At 41.8% G+C, this 22,175-nt stretch overlaps 1 protein-coding gene across 4 annotated transcripts in view; it reads left to right on the top strand.

The window, feature by feature from the left end:
- The first annotated feature begins 20,281 nt into the window (after window positions 1-20,281).
- Window positions 20,282-22,175, top strand: part of FAR2 (fatty acyl-CoA reductase 2) — a 149,934-nt gene continuing 148,040 nt past the window's right edge. The window contains exon 1 of one of the 4 annotated variants that reach the window (XM_030041068.2): window positions 20,282-20,405. Coding sequence is in view for 1 of the 4 variants with exons in the window: in XM_030041060.2 (XP_029896920.1) it covers window positions 21,478-21,494 (17 nt within the window). In the remaining 3 variants the exon portion in view is untranslated. Of the gene's footprint in view, window positions 20,406-20,775; window positions 20,907-20,940; window positions 21,045-21,433; window positions 21,495-22,175 lie in introns of those variants that run through there. The other 3 variants (XM_030041067.2, XM_030041061.2, XM_030041060.2) reach the window with 3 other exon arrangements.

Genomic DNA, 22,175 nt, shown 5'->3' with positions numbered 1-22,175 from the left:
TATACAGCAGCAGTATAGTCACCTCAGTGTTCTGCTGGGGGAATTTGACTGTAATTAAAAGGCGTTCAAGAAAATAAAAAGAACAGAGGAAAATACTCTGTACCGTTGCTTTGCACCTTATTGAAGTGGAGGTTAGATGCTACTATTCTGTTTCGGTAACACTTTGTGCTGCTGTAATTGACTGTGCCAAGTAGATGGCAGCAAAGAATCCTTTTAAGAGGAAAAATAAAAGGAGAGAGACAGTCTACCAAAGCATGGCAGGGTAATAAGCTGAAACCAGAGGATAAAGGAAGGCATCGGTAACTGAGAGCATCCTACAACTGCTAGGTAAGTGCATCAGAGCGTGCAGCGCAATGCTGCAGGAAGATCTAAGTTTTCACCTAACAGAAGTAATTCAGTTGATTAAATCTTATATGTTTGCACAGCTTTGAAAATGGAAAACAGTACATAAGGCTTTCTCACAGCAGCTAACTTTAGATGCACAAGGACAATCTCATCAGGCTGTATCTAGAGCAGTGATTTTCAATGTCTTTTAGTTGCAGTCCTTAAAAATTTTTCACTGCAGGTGCAAAATCCTGTAAACTGATTTCAAATATATTGTGAAAGTGTTTGTTGCTCTTAGGTACACCTCGCAGCACCCTCAGAAATATCAGTGGATCACAGGATGAGATTATTGCTTTACAAAAGAGAGGAGTTGCTCTAGCGTGCCATTCAGGACTGAACTGATGCACTGTGTCAGCCTCTGGAGGAGACTCCCACTTTTCATTAGCTGTAGAAGGTCTATGTGAAGACAGGTCTGCTGTGTCTGAAGCTACCCATTGTGGAGGGAAAAAAAAAAAGAGACTAAATATATCATTTACTATCCTAATCGTTCACTCTAATCATGATCTGCACTTCACAGAAATTTAATGCACACATGCACACCACCCCACCCCCCATCCCTCTCCTTTCCTGAAAAGGAAAAACTTGCTCACAGATTATCTAAATGCAAATTTTTATTTATCTAATGAGTAATATTGGGGGGGAGAGGAGGGTTATCCTACTTTGTTTTTCTCATTTCTTTGTTTTCTCTTTCATTTGTCCTTACTCGGACCAGACACAGAACACACTAATCACTTGGATAAGATGTTCTCTTGACTAGTCATGTTTTACAACACATATTAAGCATATATGAACTCTTCCTGAACTATGTATAGTTAAAGGTGACCTTGCTATTTTCTCAGTGCTCTGTAGGGTGACAGATTTGTCTCCATACAGTCAGTACGGTAAGAGGCGTTAAGAGAAGCTGAATGGAGATTCAGAGATGAGATTAGGTGGCTGCAGACTGAAGCTTGCATGACATCTTGGGTTATTACTTTCCTACTTAGAAAGATATCTTTGACAATTACATGTGGGTATCTGGATGAGAATGCCATGCTGAGGAAACTTTCTGAGCAAGGAGTGGAAGGGAAGAACAAATGGGGTGGTTCAAGAGGACTGAGCAAACCAGATAAAGAGGAAAAGCATATATTTCAGAAGAATTGTCTAACATAGATAATATTCAGTCCAGAAATAGCTTTGTTGTTCATGCATGGGATTTTATTTTTGCATGATTTGTATCTTAATGATGTATTGCATTATTTCAATGTCTTTTTATGATATTGGAATATTCCTTGTCTTCACAAGATAATTAAATACAGTAGCTAATTAGTACCAAATTAAATACTTTTTTCCCCTCTAAACACTTGCACTTTTATGCTGTAGTAATACTAGTAACAGCTGGTCTAATAAATTATTATGTGATTTAGAGAAGAAGATACCTCAGTCACCTTTAAGAGACAACAACCCATAATGCTTAAAAAAACCTCTACTGTTTTATTTCACATCAAGTTAGGTCATCAGCAGTACTATTGGTCTAATGTTTTTATTGTTACTAATGAAAAATCATTAAATAATAATACTTTTTAAAATATGTGATGTTCTGGTTGACACTTCATATTTCAAACAACACTTTTTAAAAAGGCAAATTCCCTAAAGCAGTTTTCTTCAATGACATTTTCTGAGCTCTGCAAAACAAAACCAACGGAAAACTAGTTCCACAAACCGGTTTTCATACCCAAGTTGAACAAAGACAAATTTCAAAACTTAATCAGAAAATAGAAGTCCAAATTTCAATCAGCTCTGGTAATGAATCTCTGCAGAGTTCTCTGTTGTACAGCTAGATTATATGATCCCTTCTGGCTTTTTTCTCACACAAGAGCTGCAATAAACTTATATCACTTGTAAAATGTCCTGAGATCTGCACTGGAACGTGGTATGATAAGATATAAAATACAAGCCAACCTTTTAGAATTTAATAACAACTACAACCTTGGTATAAATTGCTTTAAATACCTGAAAGTTTTATCACCCCTTCCCTTTCTGCTGAGGAAATTGAAACAGCAGGGATCACTAGGAGGGTGGCAGAGCTGGGTACGCAAAGCCGGCATCACGACTTCCAGGTCTTTGTGTTTCTTGGTCTAGTGGTTAGAGTAGAGGTAGTAAAACTAAATGGACCATGAGGAAGCTTTTATTTAAGCACAATAGCTTAAGAAATTAATAGGAAACATATTCCAATTTAGAGAAGGTGCTTTAGAGTTAAATAGATTCAGGAGCGATGCACATGAAATCTTTCCTCTTTAAAAAGATTTGTGTTCATGGTATTGAGCTTTTAAAACTCATGTCATAGTACTAATAACCCCTACTGGGATCTAAGGCTTTAGTGGTAAAAATAAACTGTGTTCAACACAGTGTTATGAAACTATTTGTTAGATGAACAAGAGGAAAAAAAAGAACTAAATCAAGCAGACATTAATCTGGCATTTCAAGCAGGTCAGACAAAGCAATGCATTTTATTTTTATATTTTATTCATGCTAATTCCTCCCCCTCTCTCCATCTCCCCTTAGAATATATAAATGATTGAGTCACAAAAGCTCTGCTTCCAGGCAATCTAACTCACAGCAACAAGCAGAACAATTAAAAGAAAAAAAGTCCGTTAAAATATTAATCTCGAGAAGGAAAGTGCCTTCCTTACAGAATCTGGAAGAATGGGGTTCCAAGGGCAGAAGATGCCCCAGCCCAAGTTATTAAATTTGACTCTGAGAATGTGATGCAGTTTGTGGTAGCTGGAGGTCGCCAAAACATTATGCCTAAACATCATCCCTGCCAGTGGTGTATTTAACTCGCTCTGTTCCATTACCCCAAACTCATAGCAAAAATTGAAAGAGCATCTTTATCTGGTTTTTCCTTTGGGGGCCTGGTACCAAGACATTTGGGCGTCTTGCACCCAATAAGGCTTTTTTAAGCCTCTTTTTTTTTTTTCTTGATGTACAGGTTTTTATAATTATTTTTTTCTTAATCCAGTTAATAATGAGTTTGGGGCAGTTTTTTGAGTCCTGTGTTGAGCTGTCTCCTTTTTCAAGCTGCCAAAGCTATCACTAGGCAAGATTTTAAAGTCTCAGTTCTAAAAATCATGTCCAAGGTTTACCTTTTGTTAATATTTCCACTGAAATCATAAGGTAATTTTTACCTAGCTTTCCTTAGAGCCCTGCTGGAACATGCATGTCCATATATGTCTACTGTCTATCCTGTGGAAATTCCTTTAAATTTCAGAAAGAATGATGTAAACAGGATTTTTTCACACTTTCTGCAAAACGCTGGAAGTCTGCTTACTTGGGTGTATGCACAGATTTTATTCTTACAAAACAGAGGTAGCCTTGCTTATTTATAGCAACCCACATTTTCAAAAAGAATTTAGACCTTGATCCAATTGACCTTTAAATCCACCTGAACTTGTACCTAGCTGTACAGTTTTAGCTAATACACTTGTAAGCGTTCACAGTTTTTGTTTGTCAGGAAGAATATATGTCAGAAAAATGTCTGCAAGTCTTCATGTATATTTTTACATCATTCCCAAAGTGCTAGCTTTAGTAAATACAGCTAAGCAAATAAACTTTGAGGGACTATATTCACACATTGAGAGTATTTTTAGAATTTTTCTCTGCTTTAAATTATCTGCAGCTTAAAAAAAATGTCTCTTAAAAGCTGGAGCAACATATTTGAAAATGGTAGGCAGCCAAGGGAGAAAAAGGTTTCTGGAAGTAAACTATTTCAAAAATTCCTATTCGCTCACATTCCATTTGAGGATTTTTGTAAAAGCAGATTGATTAATCCTCCTGTCACATTTATGAGGCTGATATATTTTAATACATTCATTTTCCAGAGGGAGAAACTGAGGTTTAAATAAAACAAAGCAAAGAGATCATAGTAAATGTACAACAGTCAAAAATAACAACTAGATCCTTTGCCTCCCCACTCACCGTACAAAAGGTTCTTCTTCTGTGCTCAAGAATGATCAAAGCTTTGGCTAATAGTCAGACAAGGTATATTAGAAGCAATTCATTATGTGAGCATGCTAATCCCAAGGGCATATTTCATCACAGCACAAAGATAATGTTACTTTGCAGCCCCGAACACTGACAGCACATCACCAGAGAAATGTAAGAAATGCTGCTTTGGAAAGAACAGAAAGCTTGAGAAGTACATCTCCCTCAGTGAAATGACATCAGCAGAATCTTTACTAAACATATTTCATGCTGCATCATATGATCACCTGATGTATACTTACAAACCACTGCTGTGTATATGCATTTTTGCTTTTCTGTAGTATGATGAAAAATACTGGTTTATCTGCAGAAGGTTTTAGATTTCTTTTTCACATGACTTTGAACTTCATAGTGATGAATAGAGAAGGCATATATTTTCACTGCAGTTTAAAGTCATGGCAGGAGTGCTCTTTTTTCTTCCCTCAGAAGTCCCAGGAGTTAGATTTTCCTTCCTTTCCTCCTTGGACTGCAGCATTTCACAGAGGTATTCTGAACCCTCACATTTTCACTGAAGCAATCGTGATGATAAGCGTTTAGCAGTGGTATCATTTCATACATGTGAATTCAATCTCGAATGCAGTATGAATGAAGAAAGACAGATTTAATTTTAAAAATTTTAACAACCTTTCTCTCAGTTACTCATATTTCTTACTTTGTCCACATGATACTAATTCTTATTAACATTTCAAGTGTAAGATGCTAGGATAATCTTTTAGTATACTAGTTCTAAGTAGATGAAGCCAGAATTTTTTAATATAAAATCGTGAGATATTTTTCTTGGTTTATTTATTTTTTCCTTTTTTTCTTTTTCATTCCTTTCTGCTTACCTCAGAAGCTCAATTACTTTTTTCTTTTTTTTTTTTCCCCAGTTCCCTTTAAGAAAATCTTATTAACATTCATTAAAGAAAAAAATTTAAAAATGCCACAGAAACCATATGAAATTCTGCTGCAGAAAATGTCATGCTAGGAATACAGTGAATAATGATGACTTGATGTTTCAGAGCCCATGCCAGATGACTGGTAGGAATGAGGACTGTGAGGAGTCCAGGAAAAGAGAGGCTACTGTTGCCAAGCAAATTTCCCCTTCAGAATGGAAAGCTGTCACCCTGCCTCCGTTAGGACTTCCCTCCCTTTCTGCCGAACGATGATGAGCATTCAAACAATGCTTTTTTAATACTTTGGTGGTCCAGTAAACGCAGGACATCTGCATATGTCCTGAAGACTCATATCCCCGGCTCTTCACCCCACTGTTACAAGAAAGGTTTGAATGATAACGCTGGTGTCGGCGGGCAAGGCTGCTCAGAACCATCTTTTTCTTTTGCTCAATACTTCAGCGTCGTTGCCTTCAGACTCAAACTGCTCTCAGCAACCAAACAGGAAAGTTGAGTCATGCAATGCCTTTTCCTTCTGAGGGGTAGGCAATTGTTTTCTCATACTTCTTTCAAAGCTGGATGATAAATAACCCTCATTTTTTGCATCAGACCCCGTACCTTCAGGAAGGAGAGCTCTTGGCCTTTTACACTGCAGATATTAAGGGGGATGATTTCTAAGCTGTATTTTGCAAAGCTAGACTTAGCTGTCATCTGAACAAGAAGGGGTGGATAGAGATGCAGCGCTCTGCCTGTGTCAGATAATGCAAAAAGTCCACCAGCCATCCCAGGTGGGGTCTAACAGCTTCTATGTGTCTCTTCAGTCTCTCCCCCCACCCCCAATTAAATCGGTACTGGTATCTTGATTCCTGTTAAATTCCAGTTTACATACTGATCTTTGAAAATCTTCCCCTTGGCCGTTAGGGAGAACAAAACTCCTCTGAATGCAGCCTTTCAAAACATCAACTATTTTGTTCTCACAGCTGAAACTTACTCACTCCCATTGTTGGATGTTCAGTGCTAAACTAGGAAGAAAGCTAAAAATATTTTAGAAGCATAACTTTAGACTCAAAATCTTTACAATTTTTGAAAATTTTGGAAGGTAGTAGAGAATGTTACTTGAAATCCTCCTGACACGTTTTTATACATCGTAATGCTATAAAAAACTATCTAACAGGGGCACCATATTTCCTTCAATAATAGATGTTTTTATACTTTAAATGAAGCAGTAGCATCAGAGGCAAATGTTGAACTTCACTCTCAAACCAGAAACCTTTGCCCCAGCGCTAAACACCCCTGCCCTATGCCAGGACAGATTCGCTGTGCTGTGATGCTGGACTCCTTTCTACCTCTCTACTCAAAACACTCAAAAGAGAGAAGCTTTTCCTCAATCAGTCGTCTTCTGTGGTAGGGGCTCTCCAACAGAAGAAAGTAAGCTTGTGTCCCCTCTCTCAGTAGCAGCAAAGTGGGGCTGTTCCACAGGATCTGTTGGTTTAGGCGGGGGGAGATTTATAGAAGCACTCAGCTTGGGTCTAAAACACGCCAAGAGGAGACCTACGTACCCAACATGATCTCATTTCGGGGACCACTCTGAAGAATAGCTTTAAACGTGCTTTCTGGAAGAGGTCCCAAAGAGATGCATGCTTACCAAGGTGGGGCAGGGGAGGGTGGAGTACAGACCATTGCTCTCACATACAGCAAAGTGTGGCTGGAGTTGGAAATCAAGTTGATGGAAGAGAAAGTTAAACTCTTACTACCACCCCCACTGGAGGATGGGCAGTCTAAAACATGGTCCATTTGGGTTTGGCTGGAGCCTGATAAGGGGATGGATGCCCCCATCCTGCAGGGAAGAGCAAGGTCTGAGCTCAGAGTGGGGGTAGGTAAATGACAGCAGAGAAGCTGAGACAGAAGCGTGGCTTTGACGAAGACTCCTTTGTGTTGTGTCCATCTATGGTCACGGTCCGTTGGAGCCAGCTGGGACAGGCTGTGTCCGGCATGGGACAGCCCCTGGTCTCTTCTCACAGAAGCCACCCCTTCAGCCCCTGTGCTACCAAAATCTTGCCACCTACACTCAATAAAATATCATATAGCTTTAATGCTGTAAACTCTTGTGAACGTCACCATGCCCCATGCTTGCAATCCACTTCAGCGTTTTGCTACTGCAGAGGGTCTGTCTTCCAGGGCACTAGGAGCTTGGTGAGGCAAAGACTCTTCTCTTGCTTTGCCCAGTGCCTCACCCAATAAAGCCTTGACCCATCATTGAGGTCTGTGGCTGTTATTGCAGTAAAAATCAATAATGCACTTGTTTTACTGCACACCTGTGCTTTTTAAGCCTTTGCCTTTTCTACTTCCCACACAAACAGCACTTCCTGGGGTTTTTGGTGATGATTATTTTTTTTTTCCCAAGCATCCTCTTGGACATGATGGAATAATTCAGCTCAAGTACTGCCTCTCCTCCCAAAATTTGTATATATATTCATCTTTGCTATGAAATCTGATCTTTTTCCCAGACTTGATTCAGAAGTAGGAAAAGTAAACCTGCAACAAGCCCGGATTGCTGAAATTGCTGCTGGTGTTCAAAATTCATTATATAAGGGATTCCAAACTCAAAAGAGCTGCAAACAACAACAAAACTTCTTAAAAATTAATTTCAAATATACATTTTCCTTGTCTTTTTTTTTAACCTCGTTAACAGTGAAATCAGTGCAAGCTTATCACTTTGTTGGTTTCTTTGCTTTTTATACTTGTTATCTGTAATTTCTGGAAGTTAGTTTCCTCTCTCTGTCTTTCTGTATGATGATAGACAAGCAAATTTACCATCCTCTCAAGCTTTCTTTCTTGTTCACATGTACAAACAACTTCTTTGTATATAAGAAGGATGGGGTGGGCATTCTCAGTAAACAATTACAAAATCACACATGCAGTATGGGGTTCTTTTTTGTTTTATTTCACTTTGAATTTTTTACATTTCTAAGTGCTAAAACTCAATCCAGATTTACATACTCAGAAACCTTCTGTGGCCATCCCTGTACAGTTTAAACAGGAGAGCCTGACAAGGACCACAATTATCAGTAAATGTGTTTCCAGTCCTATATATGTTCTGCAAGAGCCGTGCATCCCGGTAGCCCAAAAAACACTTGGTAAGAAACTATTTCCGTATAGAGGAGGCTGATGCATTTCTCTCTCCTTGCCTTATGAGAATGTCTACTTACTGCCTTGCTATGTTGCCCACTAACAACTGACTTGTGTTACCTTTATCAAGATTTGACGCACCTTGACTCAATGTGCCATCCTATCAACTTCTGTTATAGCAGAACATTTTAACACGATGTAGTCAAAATGGGGGCTTGAGCAACAAAGCTCATCACAAATCTGATCGGCATCACTTGAAGCTGAAGAGATAGTAGGATTTAGTAGACAATGGAATTGCTGAAACTCTACACACACACCCCCACCCTGTTCTGAGCTATTTTGGGCTTAGCGCTCTGTTATTTCGTATGTGCACATGGTGGCCTGAGATGGAAATGAATAGCATTTGCTTGTCTTGTCTTGCTTGCTTGATGACTCGAAATGAGTTTTAAGGGCATTGACTCTCATGCTTCAGTAAACAGTTATTCTTTATTCCTAATGGAGTATTGAATGCCCCCAGGATCAGGATCTCTTCCCCACCCACCCACCCCCAAATGCCTTTAACTTCGGAGGATAAGAGCTTAACCAGATTTTGTGCAGCACTAGAAAAATTTCCATCAAGTGGCAATAAATAAAATATATGGATATCTGTTGAGGAACAACAGCCCTTTCTGCAGGTATATTCCATTGTTTAACTAATTCAAATACAAATGAATTTTTAAAACCAAAAGCTAGATCTTTCATTAATTGATGATACCTGATCATGCTGTAATAACTAAATACAGTAGTATAGGGGAGAATGAAGTAGCTGATTTGGAATGGAGCTATCATGGTATGCTATTGATGTTCTCTAAAGGCAAAAAAAATGGTTTGTCAATATGATACAAAACACTGCTACCAGACTAAGAAAGAAAAGATCCTGGGTAGCATGTGAGAAACAAATATTGATAACTGTAACTATTGAACCAAGGAGGTCATGTCTGTGATGCAATGTGTAGGATTGAAATGTTTAGATATATATATACTTTCTCTCACTGTGTTGCTGTTGAGTGATAGTTAAAAAGACAAAGCAAAACCACCTGGTCATCTCTGCCCAAATTCCTACTGGTACTCGAGCTTTCTGATCTTTGTCTCAGTTGCACAGTTGACTGGAGATGGTTTCTTCCTCTTGTTCTTGTCATCTTATTTTGTTTTTTACCAGCTCAAAACCAGAGCACTTTGAAAGAGAAAAGCCAAAATAGCCGAGATGCCTATTGGATTCTGAAAAATTGAAAACTGAAAAACCCTTGATCTCAATTGTATTTCTGGCAAATTATTTCCGCAGTCCTGCATAACTAGTAATTTAAGGCTCGTTTTTGTTAAACTGCAGCTATCTTGGTTCAGCTGTGTTTACTGTGGTCTGCACAAGGACTGGATATTTTACTGCAGTGAAAACAATGAATAAAGGAAGCTCATCAGAGCAATTTAAGCTGCCTGAAAATTTGACTCCTTAGGTTCAATGGTTTGATACTAAAGGGTTTTATTCAGTTAAGTTCTTCAGGCAGCCCAAGGATTTGACTGTTGGGATGCGTAGAATGTGATTTAAGCTAGCAATTGCCATCATCCCATTAAAGAAAAGTAAATTATGTGCAGTGCTGCTTCAAGTTGTCCCTTAAAACACACATGCACCCCTCTCTTCACTGATTTAGGTGATTTTTTGCCAATAACAAAAGGATGGTGATCTACTCGAACATATTCCTTTCTCTGTTTCTTCTTACTGAAGAGTTAGATTGGGCAAATGCTGGGAATAGACATCTCCAGAGCCAAAGGAGCAACATAAATCTTCTTGAGAAGGCTACCTAAGAATCAAAGCCCCAAAACTGGAAGCTATTAAACCAAAACAAAAACTTTCATTTTTCAGTCCTTTATTCATCAGGTTTATCACCATTTTAGACCACAGGAGAGAACAAAAAAATTTGTTTTCTCCCTAACAGAACACTGCTGTAACCTTTGCTGACTGGTTGCTTTTATTTGAGCATCTTTTCGTATGTACAGAATACCTGCAAGCAGGGTTATACTTTCAGGTACACATCAATCGTTTATTGGCTAATACTCACAGTAGACAGCTAGAACTAATGTGATACTAGGCTAAGCACTAGTATGCCAACCAGTCCCATGCAGGCAGTTCTTGAGTCTGCTGGCTGGGCAGCTGACAATCTGATGGGAAACTGCTGGCCTCTGCTATTTATACAGGATCATTCTTATTCTTGCTGAGTTGCCTTCTGACTTTACGATGTTTTATCTTGAGGTCCGACTCTTTTCCATGTTGCTATTTTCTCTCTTGAGTCATTATTGCTGTCTCAATTTCACTTTGGTCTTTATTTTCTCTTCTCTTATCTTGCATGGTATGCTCTTCTACAGCTCAACAAAAAATTCTTGCAAAGCTAGCCAAGGTGATAGAGCCTGTGCTTCACAGAAGGGGGCTAATGGTCAGGGATAGGTTAGCCCCTGTACTGTAGGTCATGCAAGTCATTTGTTCTGCAACTTTATAGGTGTTTTGGAGCCCAGTAATTAATAATATTTACTAGATAATGGGTTTTAACCCTGCTGCTAGTGGCTTACTAAGAGTGTGTCACACTTTGAATCCTTTCGCTGAAATGCTGAAACTCCCTACTCATGCCAAGACAGTTTATGGCAAGGATTACATCAGGAAGAAATGCCAGAGAGGAACAGAAAATACCTGAAGGAAGAGCCTGTGCTATCAAAGTGCACAAAGGCAAAACATCAGCACATGTAAGGAATTAATACTACCAAATGAGACACAGAAATGAGAACCAGGAAATCAGATTAATGAACGTGTTAAATATTTTCTCTTTTGTATATGGAATTGTAGTAGAACTCCATATTTCTGATATGGATCTGGATTTTTTAATACTAATTTGTATCTTTGCTAGCAGAAGTACTTAAAATGTGCAAGAGCAGTTAGCCCTTGAACAATGTTCCTACTGACTCACTCCCTGGTAGTTCCACCAGACTTGTATTTCTTGGCAAGCTTCAAGCAAGACATCTGCTGTATCTTCTCTTTCCGCAATTCACTTTAACTGTCTTTTCTGCTAGTATTTACTCTTGTTTGTCCCTTCTTTTACGATGGCATTACAAATATCACAAATAAGTGAGAAGGGGCTTTCAAACCATCTTGCATGGCCTGCTAGGCCTCATGGATTTGATGCCACTATGCTTATTGGCCTATAATTTACTTGTTTGTGCTGTCGCACCTTGCTGTTGGCTTCCTTTATTTGATTCTCTCGGTTGTTCATATATCTTGCTTATCTAGATGCCACTGCACTGAAGTGGGTGATGGCTCCATCACGGCCAAAGACCTCCTTGTCTGAATATGGCACTGCTGCACAGTCGCCTTCAGCTTCATCACTGTTGCTTTTCCAAATCTGGAACTACAAAATGCACACAGTAGCTCACTACAGGTTAGACTGTCTTGCCTTTGCTCTGTGCAGCTTTTTCATAGCTGGGCTTGGTCTTGCTTGCCAGTGAATAGTGGGCTCGCACACTAAGCCCTTTTGTTATGGAATAATGTTTCATCCCCAAAGGCGCGGGCAGAATGATACAATATTTGGCAGTAATTATATAAATAAACTGAGGTTGTGCTTTCTTTAGATTAGTTGCCAAGGTATCTGACACTTTCTCTAGTATTCTCAAGGAATATCTGATACTCTATGTCATAACCTAGACATCAGTAGGGAATAATGAATAGCATGATCTCATATATATAAAGAATTGAGTGCCTTCGGAAAATTTGGTGCACATCTCTGACTTTCTGCAAAATACCACTAGGTGTCCTCTCATAGTAACTTTATTCCTGTAATACGTATCTAATTGTGTTCAGGGATGGGAAAATCCAATAAAATGAAAAAGCCTTGTAAATGTGTACCCAGAACTGATTTTTGGCTTGACTGCTGTAATTTTTTTGAAGCTTAGTTTCATTTCTGAAGCACAGGAAATAGTAGGGTGTTCTGGATAAAGATCAAAATAATTTGGGAAATAATAAAAAATACGCTACAGCAGAAAACTGCTAACGTGTCTGTCACCTGGAGATTTACAGATTTACAGATCATCCAATGAGGAAATAACCAACTCCACCTTTGGACTCCTATTAAAAAGTTGAAAGATTACAGTACAAACATTGTAAGGTTTATGGTTAAAAAAGCAGGATTAAGGCTCATGTGACAAGGACCCTATTTCTGGCTGGCATCAATCACTTAATGAGAAGTGGCTTGACATTTTGTGATGTAAGGCACTTCAGACATGCACAAAGCATTATTTGTTTAGGCATAATTTGACCTGAAAGCATGAGGTATTTCATTAATTCTTTGCAGCTCTATGACATTTCGCTGCTGGTTATTCAGTATTCAGTGCTGACACTGAATTGGTGAAAAACAGCAGTTAATTTCAAATTATAGAATCATAGAATCATTTAGGTTGGAAAAGACCCTTAAGATCATCAAGTCCAACCGTTAACCTAGCACTGTCAGGTCCACCACTAAACCGTGTCCCTAAGCACCACGTCCACATGGATTTTAAATACCTTCAGGGATGGTGACTCAACCACTTCCCTGGGCAGCCTGTTCCAATGCCTGACAACCCTTTTGGTGAAGAAATTTTTCCTAATATCCAATCTAAACTTGCCCTGGTGCAACTTGAGGCCATTTCCTCTTGTCCTATCTCTTGTTACTTGGGAGAAGAGACTGACCCCCACCTCGCTACAACCTCCTTTCAGGTAGTTGCAGAGCGCGATAAGGTCTCCCCTCAGCCTCCTTTTCTCCAGACTAAACAACCCCAGTTCCCTCAGCTGCTCCTCATGAGACTTGTGCCCTAGACCCTTCATCAGCTTCATTGCCCTTCTCTGGACACGCTCCAGCACCTCAAGGTCTTTCTTGTAGTGAGGGGCCCAAAACTGAACACAGTATTTGAGGTGTAGCCTCACCAGTGCCGAGTACAGGGGAATGATCTAAGTGCCGGGTCCTGCACTTGGGTCTCAACAACCCCATGTCACGCTACAGGCTTGGGGAAGAGCGGCTGGAAAGCTGCCTGGTGGAAAAGGACCTGGGGGTGTTGGTTGACAGCCGGCTGAATATGAGCCAGCAGTGTGCCCAGGTGGCCAAGAAGGCCAACGGCATCCTGGCCTGTGTCAGAAATAGTGTGGCCAGCAGAAATGCATCATGGTATGTTAGTCTGACCTTCTCAGACTTCTGATTTCCTTGAAAACTTTTAACCTTTAAATTGTTCACTGCAGTTCTTGTGCTAGTAGGATTCTTTTTAAAAATCAACATTTGTCTTTTTTTTTTATTTGCACTCAACAACTTGCCGTCTTCTCTATCTCCTCAGGTATTATGACCACACGAGGAAGTTGTAAGTGGGCTAGATTACAGTTATTTAAGAAATCAACCTGTCCAAAGTCTCTTGGCAGCTTTCCAATACATAGCTATGATTTTCCTTCATCATAAACACCAGGTCTGAATTAAATTCAATCAGGCTGACAGGTGACAAGATCTGTTAATATCATCTTCTTACTTTTAAACATTAATTGTAGGCTTAATTTTTAAGTTTCTTCTCAGAGTCCCTGATCTTCACCTGTACCTTGGGTGAAGGCTAATAACTTATCAGAAAAAAAGTGAAACTGCAAAATGTGGATTCCTTGTATTAAGACAACAAAAGCAACATTACCTAAATTAATTAATTCCCTCCCCCTAAGGAATTAATAAAAAAAAGCTAAATATATATCAGTAGCAAAATTATTTTTTTAAAACTTGTTTGTACTATGTGGCAATTAATCTTCTCTTTGGAGTTTGACTCATTTCTTACTTTTCAAATGTCTGTTACTCCACTAATCAGAATTTTAGGTTTTGTTTAAAAGATTATTCAAAACTTACATCTTCCATTACATTTCAGTTCTCTTCACTCAGTGTATATTATAGAATATACTTGCTAAGTCAGAAATATCAGAACTGTGTACTGGAAGCCACAGAGATGACAGGTGTTCATTTAACATTGGGTTGCTAAATAAGCATTATGTAAAAGAAATTTCAATCCAGTCCCTCAGATCAATGAAGCTAGGCAGCCATAAGTAGGAGTGAGTGGCTGGTTAAAATTATTTTTAATAAAGACATGATTTTCTGGCATCATCACACAGGGCTTAGAATAAACTTAATAGTTATTGGATTTGATTTTTCGATTTTTTTTTATTCCCATAGGCCTCCACCCACAGTTAGGTTTTTCATGACAGCTAAACTATCTCCGTGCTGCTCTGCAGTCTGTTTTATACATGTGCTCTTGCAGCAGGTGATCCTGCTAGCTGTGGTTTAGAATCTTCATCTGAATAAGCAGTATATTATCAAAATGCAAGAGAAAGATAAGTGTGGAATTATATATTACTTAAAATCAGCTCCTCTCAGAAGTTCCTTTCCTGTATTGCACTGATAACAGGGCAACTTCAACCTCAAAGCAACATAAATATCATAGGTCAAGCTGCAACTTTTTAAAGCTACAGGTAGAAATTTTGTGGGGAAAAAACAAGGTTAATTAATTTTGTATGCTTTCTGGTATATTTCTTTTCCCCTCTGGATGCTTAATGGAAAATGATTGCTTTGCTCGGAGTACCTCACAAAGATTGAATCGCTCTCATTGGCAAGAATACAGAGAAACACTGATGTCTGGGAAGGAGCCAAAGAAAGCTTATCTTTTAATAAAATGAAAACAAAACAACAAAAAAATTGATGCTCAAGAATGAGTTTTGAGAACCTGTAGCATGAGTTTCCCGGTGTATCAAAGCACTTGCAGTCCTCTTCAGAGGAAACTGCAGATGGTTTGGCTCTGTGCTATTCTCATGCTGTTCATCCTTGTCCATCTTATCCTAGAAAAGCATGTAACACTTGTTTTCTGTACACTCCCACAAGACGTCGGACAGATTATTGTTGCTTCTCGAGCTGATCGGCATCTGGATAGTGCATGTGGAACAACCCTAGCTGAGACCTTGACATACTCTCTTGGGGTTCTTCAGTCAGAAATACAACCTCAAAATAAGGCAGTGCTACTACAGATGCTGTAGTTTTCTAAGCAAGCAATAAACTTTGTGATTTATATCAATCATGACTAGAAAATTGAGTTTGAAATAAATATTTGAGGCATGGCCTTTCAAGCATTTGGTTAAAAAGATTCTCCGCAGCCAGCTGGGAAAGCTCAATTGTGAACCTAACGAGCCCACGCTGAACGGTGTGTACATGAGGGACTGCACGTGCGCATTGTGCTTAGCATCTCCTGGATGCTCCTGCAGGAGACGGTCTTGCTTCAGTAACTGCATGATTGTGACAGCAGCACCAGTCTCTGTAAATTGTTTTTTTATACTGAAACATCTTGCCGGCTGCCTGCCTTCCTTTTTTCTATATTATACCACTAAAAGGGAATCGGCAGAGCTGTTATCAATTAGCATCGGGTAAGATTCTGGCCTAAAAAGGGAACGGACCCCCCGCCACACGTGGCTGGACCTGCCTCTACCTCTGAGTTATTCTCCATGTTCTGTTTTACTCAAGAGACTTCGAAGAAGTCTCATTTTGACGTGAGAGAGGAAGGTGGCACTAAAACTTACCTTGACAGAAGCACAAGGTAAAGACGGACACAGAATTCTCATAAAAGGTGTTTTTGAAACAGTCCCCATTGCATAAGTTTGATACTGTTAAATGAGTCCTTTTAACTAAAAGGGAGGCCACAAAATTAAGCATCAAATGCCCTTAGGAAACTAATTTCTTAAAAATGTTATGAATCAAGCCTTGTGAACGCCAACATATTCATTACTCTGATAAAGCTTCCTTTCTCAAGCAAGTATAAAACCAGAAATGTTATCACAAAGTCTTTTTTCCATTTGCTTGGAGAAAGAGTGAAGGGTGTTTCACACAGGCTGTGAAATTTGAGAGTTGTGTGGCCTCTTTCTTGTCCAGAGGGCTGTGCCATGAACATGGCGAGGAGCTAGAACTGTATGAGCTGTGCGTATTTAATGAACGGAAGGAGTTTTGCAACATGATCTAATCTTCGCCTACCTGAATTTTCTCACATGTTTCTTGAGATGTTCTTTGACTAGATCTTGATCCTGATGAAGAAAGCCTTTGCTAACAGTGTGCCCCAGGAGAATGAAGAGATGTTTCATTTTGGGCTGCTGGATATGATGTGAACCCCAGATTTCCCCATCTACTAACTAGCACGCAGTGAACCTCTCTATAAGATAGTTGTTAAACCTGCAAAGCATGCAACATTTTAAGCTCTTTCCTGCCACAAGTAGTATATGCTTAGGTGGCAACAGGTTCTAATGCAAGACAGCATCATTTTACCTGTAAGCGTAGTCTCAAGTGGGGAAACTAGAACATATCTTTGCCCAGATAAAGCAAACCATTTTTCTGTCTGTGTGTCAAAAGCCAAAGTGATTTTTCTCATGTCTGTGGTAAACCAGGGATGCTAGTCAGCACTGCAGCTGAAGCCAGGAGTTGGAGAAGTCTTTGCCTGAACTGAGGACCTGCCTTCATACCCTCATGTAGCTGAAGTTGGGAAGAAGCAGTTTGCATTTCTCGCCTTGATGATGCTCTTGTTAAAGTTGAGGCCTCCTCTGGTCTCAGGTAGGGGAAGCAGGACGAACTCAGCTGTAACAAATAGGATCCACATAGATATTAATGAGTAGGAATGTAAATGTTAATACTTCCTTGGCTGGTGTAAAGGGCATCAGGTCTTCCTGAGAAACTAAAGATGAATTTCTGCTGGTTTTGAGGTCCATGTCCATAACACCTAATTCAATCTGTGAAGTACTCATATCTGAGAGTATACACACTTTCCAGAATAATCCAACTAGATTTCCTCAAGCTTTATATAAAATAAAAGTATTTTTCTCTTTTGAAATGAGGCATGAAAAAGGCAAGCTTAAAAGAAGTTGTTGAAGAAGGTTGAGTGCAACTAAAAAGCAGAGATAAAATAAATTTCAGCAGACAAATTTAGCAATTTCTGTTAGAAGAATAAAGAGTAATATTAAAATGGCTGCAAACCTTTACCCTTAGATTCCCTTAGATTTCTGATGTGTTGGTAGCCCTAAGGATCTGGAATTTTTTTTTCCCAGTTTATAGATCTTCTGGGCTCTTGTACTGTTTCTCCAGACTAAGCTGCTTTGCTCGTATTTAAAACAAACAAACAAACTGAAACAAACAAACAAACAACCCCCATATCTGTGCTTATTATTTCCCTCAGTAACCCATGAGGCGTAGAGTTAGGGCACGTTGTCAAAGGAAGAGAGGGAAGTGCCGTTCCGATTCTTCCAACACTAGCCTCATGGACCTGCATGAGGCAACTTCCCTTAGGCAGTCTTGCATCAAATCACTTAATGGTAGTTTGATGTAAAATTTAACTTTCCTACTTTTACACCTTTCTTATGCTGCGTTAGATAGAAGTTCAGGTGTATGCAATCTCTAGCAAGGTCGGTTTCAAACGCACGCCTCATTCTTGTGACACGCACTGAAGTCCCAGGCTTGCAACAGCTCTTTCTCCAGCTCAGTCACTGCAATTAATGACAGAATTAAGAGGGTTACTTAAGAAAGAACAATGAAGGCTAATCTCTCTCCTTTTTCCCTGAGGGCAGAGTACCCTGGAGAGTTTACCTTTTTTTAGTCCTGTTAAACATTTTTGGTGTACTACTTCAACTAGCTAAAAGGCATTTTTTTCAGCCAAGCCTCTAGATTTCCCCCAGCCCTTGACACATTTGAGAACTGCATTACTACCTTCAGTTCATCGGTTCAAAGGGTACCCTTCTCAGGTTGGCACTGTTTTAATGATTCTTTCTTGTTTCTTCATCTCCTTAATCAAATTATCCCCTCAACTTTTTCCTAGAGATTTCTGGGAAGCTGTCACGAACTGTCTCTGACACGCTACCTGTTTAATGTCCTAATTGGCTCTTAGTTGGGAACAGTTCTTCAAGCCTGCCTGCTTTTTCAAAACTTCACAAAGGAGCTTCTGTAGGTTTGTAGGTTTGAATGTACTTTGTCTCCCATGCAATGTCTCTTGAAAGAGTTTATGCAAGAACTGATGCTTATCAAGCTCTCTATTCAATGTCATGAAAGATAATGCTAGCAATAGTTCTCCCTCATTCTGTGCTTCCCAGAAACTTTCCTCCTGGTTATTTTTCAGACTGCAAGATCGTGGTCTTTGAACAAAGCCACCCCTGACTGCCTATTCTATTCATTCACAGCTTTGTCTACTTGTTCCCCATTTTGGTGCCAAGCAGTTGCTCGCCTTCAGCTGGCAGTTCAGGTATGGCTTTTTCAGTTCAGACTGAGGCCTGGCCAGTCTGTCCAGGCAGATGTTTATGTTAAAGAATATGCCTGAGATGAAGGCAACCAAAACTCTGTTTACTCAGAATTACCCCAGCAACCATCAGTCACTCTCTGCAAATAGCCGGGACTTCCTTGGGTAAGAACCACTTCCTGTGGTTTCTTTCCTTGCAAGTTCCCTCCTGCTACAGTTCCAATTAATGAATTCAAATCTCCTTTGCTAGAATCATAGAATCATTTAGGTTGGAAAAGACCCTTAAGATCGTCGAGTCCAGCCATAAAGGAAGTCGTAGGCTGTTTTTCCTTGTAAAAGAAAAAATGAAATCGAAGCCAGGGCTTCTACTCTTCTGTCGAGTGCTCCAATCCATTGCGATAGCTACGTTAGCGATATGCGATATGCTAGTTATTTGTGAAGGCAGCAGCCTTTCTTCCATCTATAGGAATGATGAAGTCAATGTACTCTACATGCCACTCCTTTGTGTGGGATCAATTCCCTGAATGGCTCTATCTGACCCCACACATATAAAACCCTCCTTTGAATCTGTAGGTGTAGTGTGGAGAGCAGGTGACATGGATCTTGTGTCCTGGGCAATTTGGACTTTTATGGTCCGCATTGGTCTTAGAGCCCTATGCCCAGGTGTCACGTTAATGTAGTGTGAGGACACTAGCCAGAATGAGGTGAAAATGTGAAGGCTTTGGGGACTCCCCCTAGTCGCAGGCTTTAACCACTAGTGCCCAGGTGTGCAAACAGAGATGCCGAGGGAGCTCTCGTGTGGAAACGGCAGGCACCTGTAGCCTTTAAGCTTGTCAAGAAGGGAGCTAGAGGCTGGAGAACTGCAACTATGGGTGTAGTACTTAACGCCTTTGTGTGCGGAGTTCTGCTGACAGCTCTGATACCGATTCAATCATCAGTGGGCACCTTACCCAACCTCTCTGGGGCTGGCTTTTTTTCAGTACTAATAAATTGAAGATGGTAATTAGATAAACACAACCTTGTAAAAATAATTAATGCTTGTACATACAATAAGTGTAATAAGAGGATATAAAAGCCCCACATCTTGACGATTCTCACGTTGGGTCGAAAAGATCTTTCTAAGGGTGTATCTTCCATAGCCGAAGCGAGAAAATTAGTATTGGTGGCAAAGGTGGGTATTCGTGGCTGAGCAGGTATGCTGCACGTCTCGTTTTTTTCCTACTGCTTGTAAGACAAATTGTGTAATTAACTTAATATGCCCATTTTGTAACTCCGTTTCTGTGTGCAACGTTCTTCCCGCTCGTTTGCAACGCAGAGGTAAATTCTGCTTTAAGCCGAAGGGAGAAGGAGGCGTAATAACCTTGGAGGACACCCGAGGGACCACTTGCCCTACCCCTTCGTCATGCATTTAGAAGGCTTTCGGCTCCCCCCCCCCCCCCCTCCACCTCCTTCCCTGGCCGCCTCCTTCCACCTCCCGGCCGCTCGCAGGGGCTGCAGCCCGGCCCTCCTTCCCGCAACCCCCGGCTGCCCGCTCCCGCCCAGCCCGGCCGGCGGGAGGACGGGGACGAGGACGGGGGCTCGGGGAGGAGCCCCCCCCCCCCCCGCCGCCGCCGTCCCCGGCCCCAGAGCCCCCGGGCAGCCCGGAGGCGGCCGCGCCGGCAGAGGAGCCCCGCCAGCCCGGTAAGGAGCGGAGCCCTGCGGCGTGCCCGGGGAGCCTGCGGCACGGCTTAGCGGGGGGGGGGGGGGGGGGGAGCGGCGGAGGAGGGCTGCGCAGGGAACCGGGGGCGGCGGTGGGCAGAGAAACGTGGCTTCGCCTCGCTGCCGCCGGGCGATGCCGGCAGCGGCGGGGGACCGGGGAAGAAGGGGAGGCCTGAGGAGAGGTGGGGGGGGGGGGGGGCGGGTGCTGCCGGGGGTGTCTCCTCTCCCCCAGCCCCGGTTTGCGCTCGGCGTTGTCGAACGGATCCCGCCGCGGAGCCGCTCAGCTTGAACCCGGCGGCGGGGAAGCAGGGCCGGGCAAGGCGGGGGGGAAGAGGAGCCGAGGGCGGGCGGCCTGAGCCGGTCCGCATCCCCCGGGCACGCCGGGTGCGAGCGGCGGCGGAGGGGAAAGGCAGAGCCGAGCCGCTGCTCCTCCCTCCTTCCCCCGGCCGGATATATAGTATCAGACCCAGAGGGGGAGGAGAGGTTTGTAATTTTTTTTTTTTTTTCTTTTTCTGTGTTTTTTTTTTTTTTTGCCGCCTCCTTTTCTTTGCCGGGAGTTGCTAGGGGAGGTAGGGGCAGCGGTCTGGTGACGGGAATTGGTCGGAAAAGCGGTAATTGAAGGTAACAACCCGCTGGGGGACATTGAGGGGGAGCAGCAAAAAAAAAAAAAAAAAAAAAAAGAAAGAAAGAAAAAAAAACCCACCAAAAAATAAAAGCGGGGGGGGGGGAGAGGAGGAGGAGGCGGCGAGGCTGTGGAGGGATGATGCCCAGGAGGCGAGGAAGGCGGCAGGGGGAGCGGGCCGGGGGCGGCGGGGCCGGGCCGGCTGCAGGGCTGCCGCGGCTGGCGGGAGGCTCGGCCGGGCCGGGTCGGGTCGGATCGGTACCGCGGCCCGGGGGCAAGCTCCGAGCCGGGGCAGCGGGGAGCCGGGCCGGGTCTGTCCCCCCCTCCCCGGCGCTGGGCGGTGCCGTGAGGGTTGGGGGGGGGGGGGGGGGGGGGGAAGCGGCGGCCCCAGCCCTGCCGGCGCTTGGGCTTCTGCTTGGGAGAGAGAGTTGGATGCGGAGCGCAGCCCGGTGAGTGGGGAGAGGATGTGGTGAGAGGCTTCTGCTCTGTTTCGCAGCAGGGTTTGCGCCGGGGAGGGGTAATCTTCAGGGCGATGCTATTAAAAAACAAAAAAAAAAACCCACAACCAAAACCAGGAAGATCTAATGTAATTTTAAGCGAGGCTTGCCTTTTTGTTTTCCCTGCTGTTAGGCCCCTACGTTGTTGTTTGGGTGTTGTTTTTTTTTTAAAGTGTAGTATTAGACAGCAATTGAGTCTTAATTGTATGAGGGGGGGCCCTTATTCTGAGCCTCGTTGCTGTTTTCTGTCTCTTGATAGGGAAATTACTGGATAACCCTGCTGCCCGCCCACCCACCCACATGGCACCACAAAGATACAGCACAAATTTTGTTACAGAATCCTGTGAGGATATCCTCGGTTTTTTAGAATATAGAGACATGCGACCTTGTCTTATACGGTCCTTTACAGTAATGTTGTTACTTGGAACAATTTGCGTTTATGTGTTTGCCTCGGAGCCTTTTAAGGGCATAACTAGAGAGATGAATAACTAATGACAGACCGTTATCTTGCAGTGGGAAGCAGTAAAACTAAATGCGAGTTGCTTCACCCAGAAATACTGCACTATAAATTCAATCAAAAGACTAGTTTTGCATCTTTGTTTAGATTGAGATTTTGCTATCTGTGAAGGTCAT

Source organism: Aquila chrysaetos, chromosome 17, assembly GCF_900496995.4.
Source record: "Aquila chrysaetos chrysaetos chromosome 17, bAquChr1.4, whole genome shotgun sequence".
Classification (NCBI taxonomy): domain Eukaryota; kingdom Metazoa; phylum Chordata; class Aves; order Accipitriformes; family Accipitridae; genus Aquila; species Aquila chrysaetos.
This window is presented reverse-complemented; position numbering and strand designations above follow the sequence as displayed.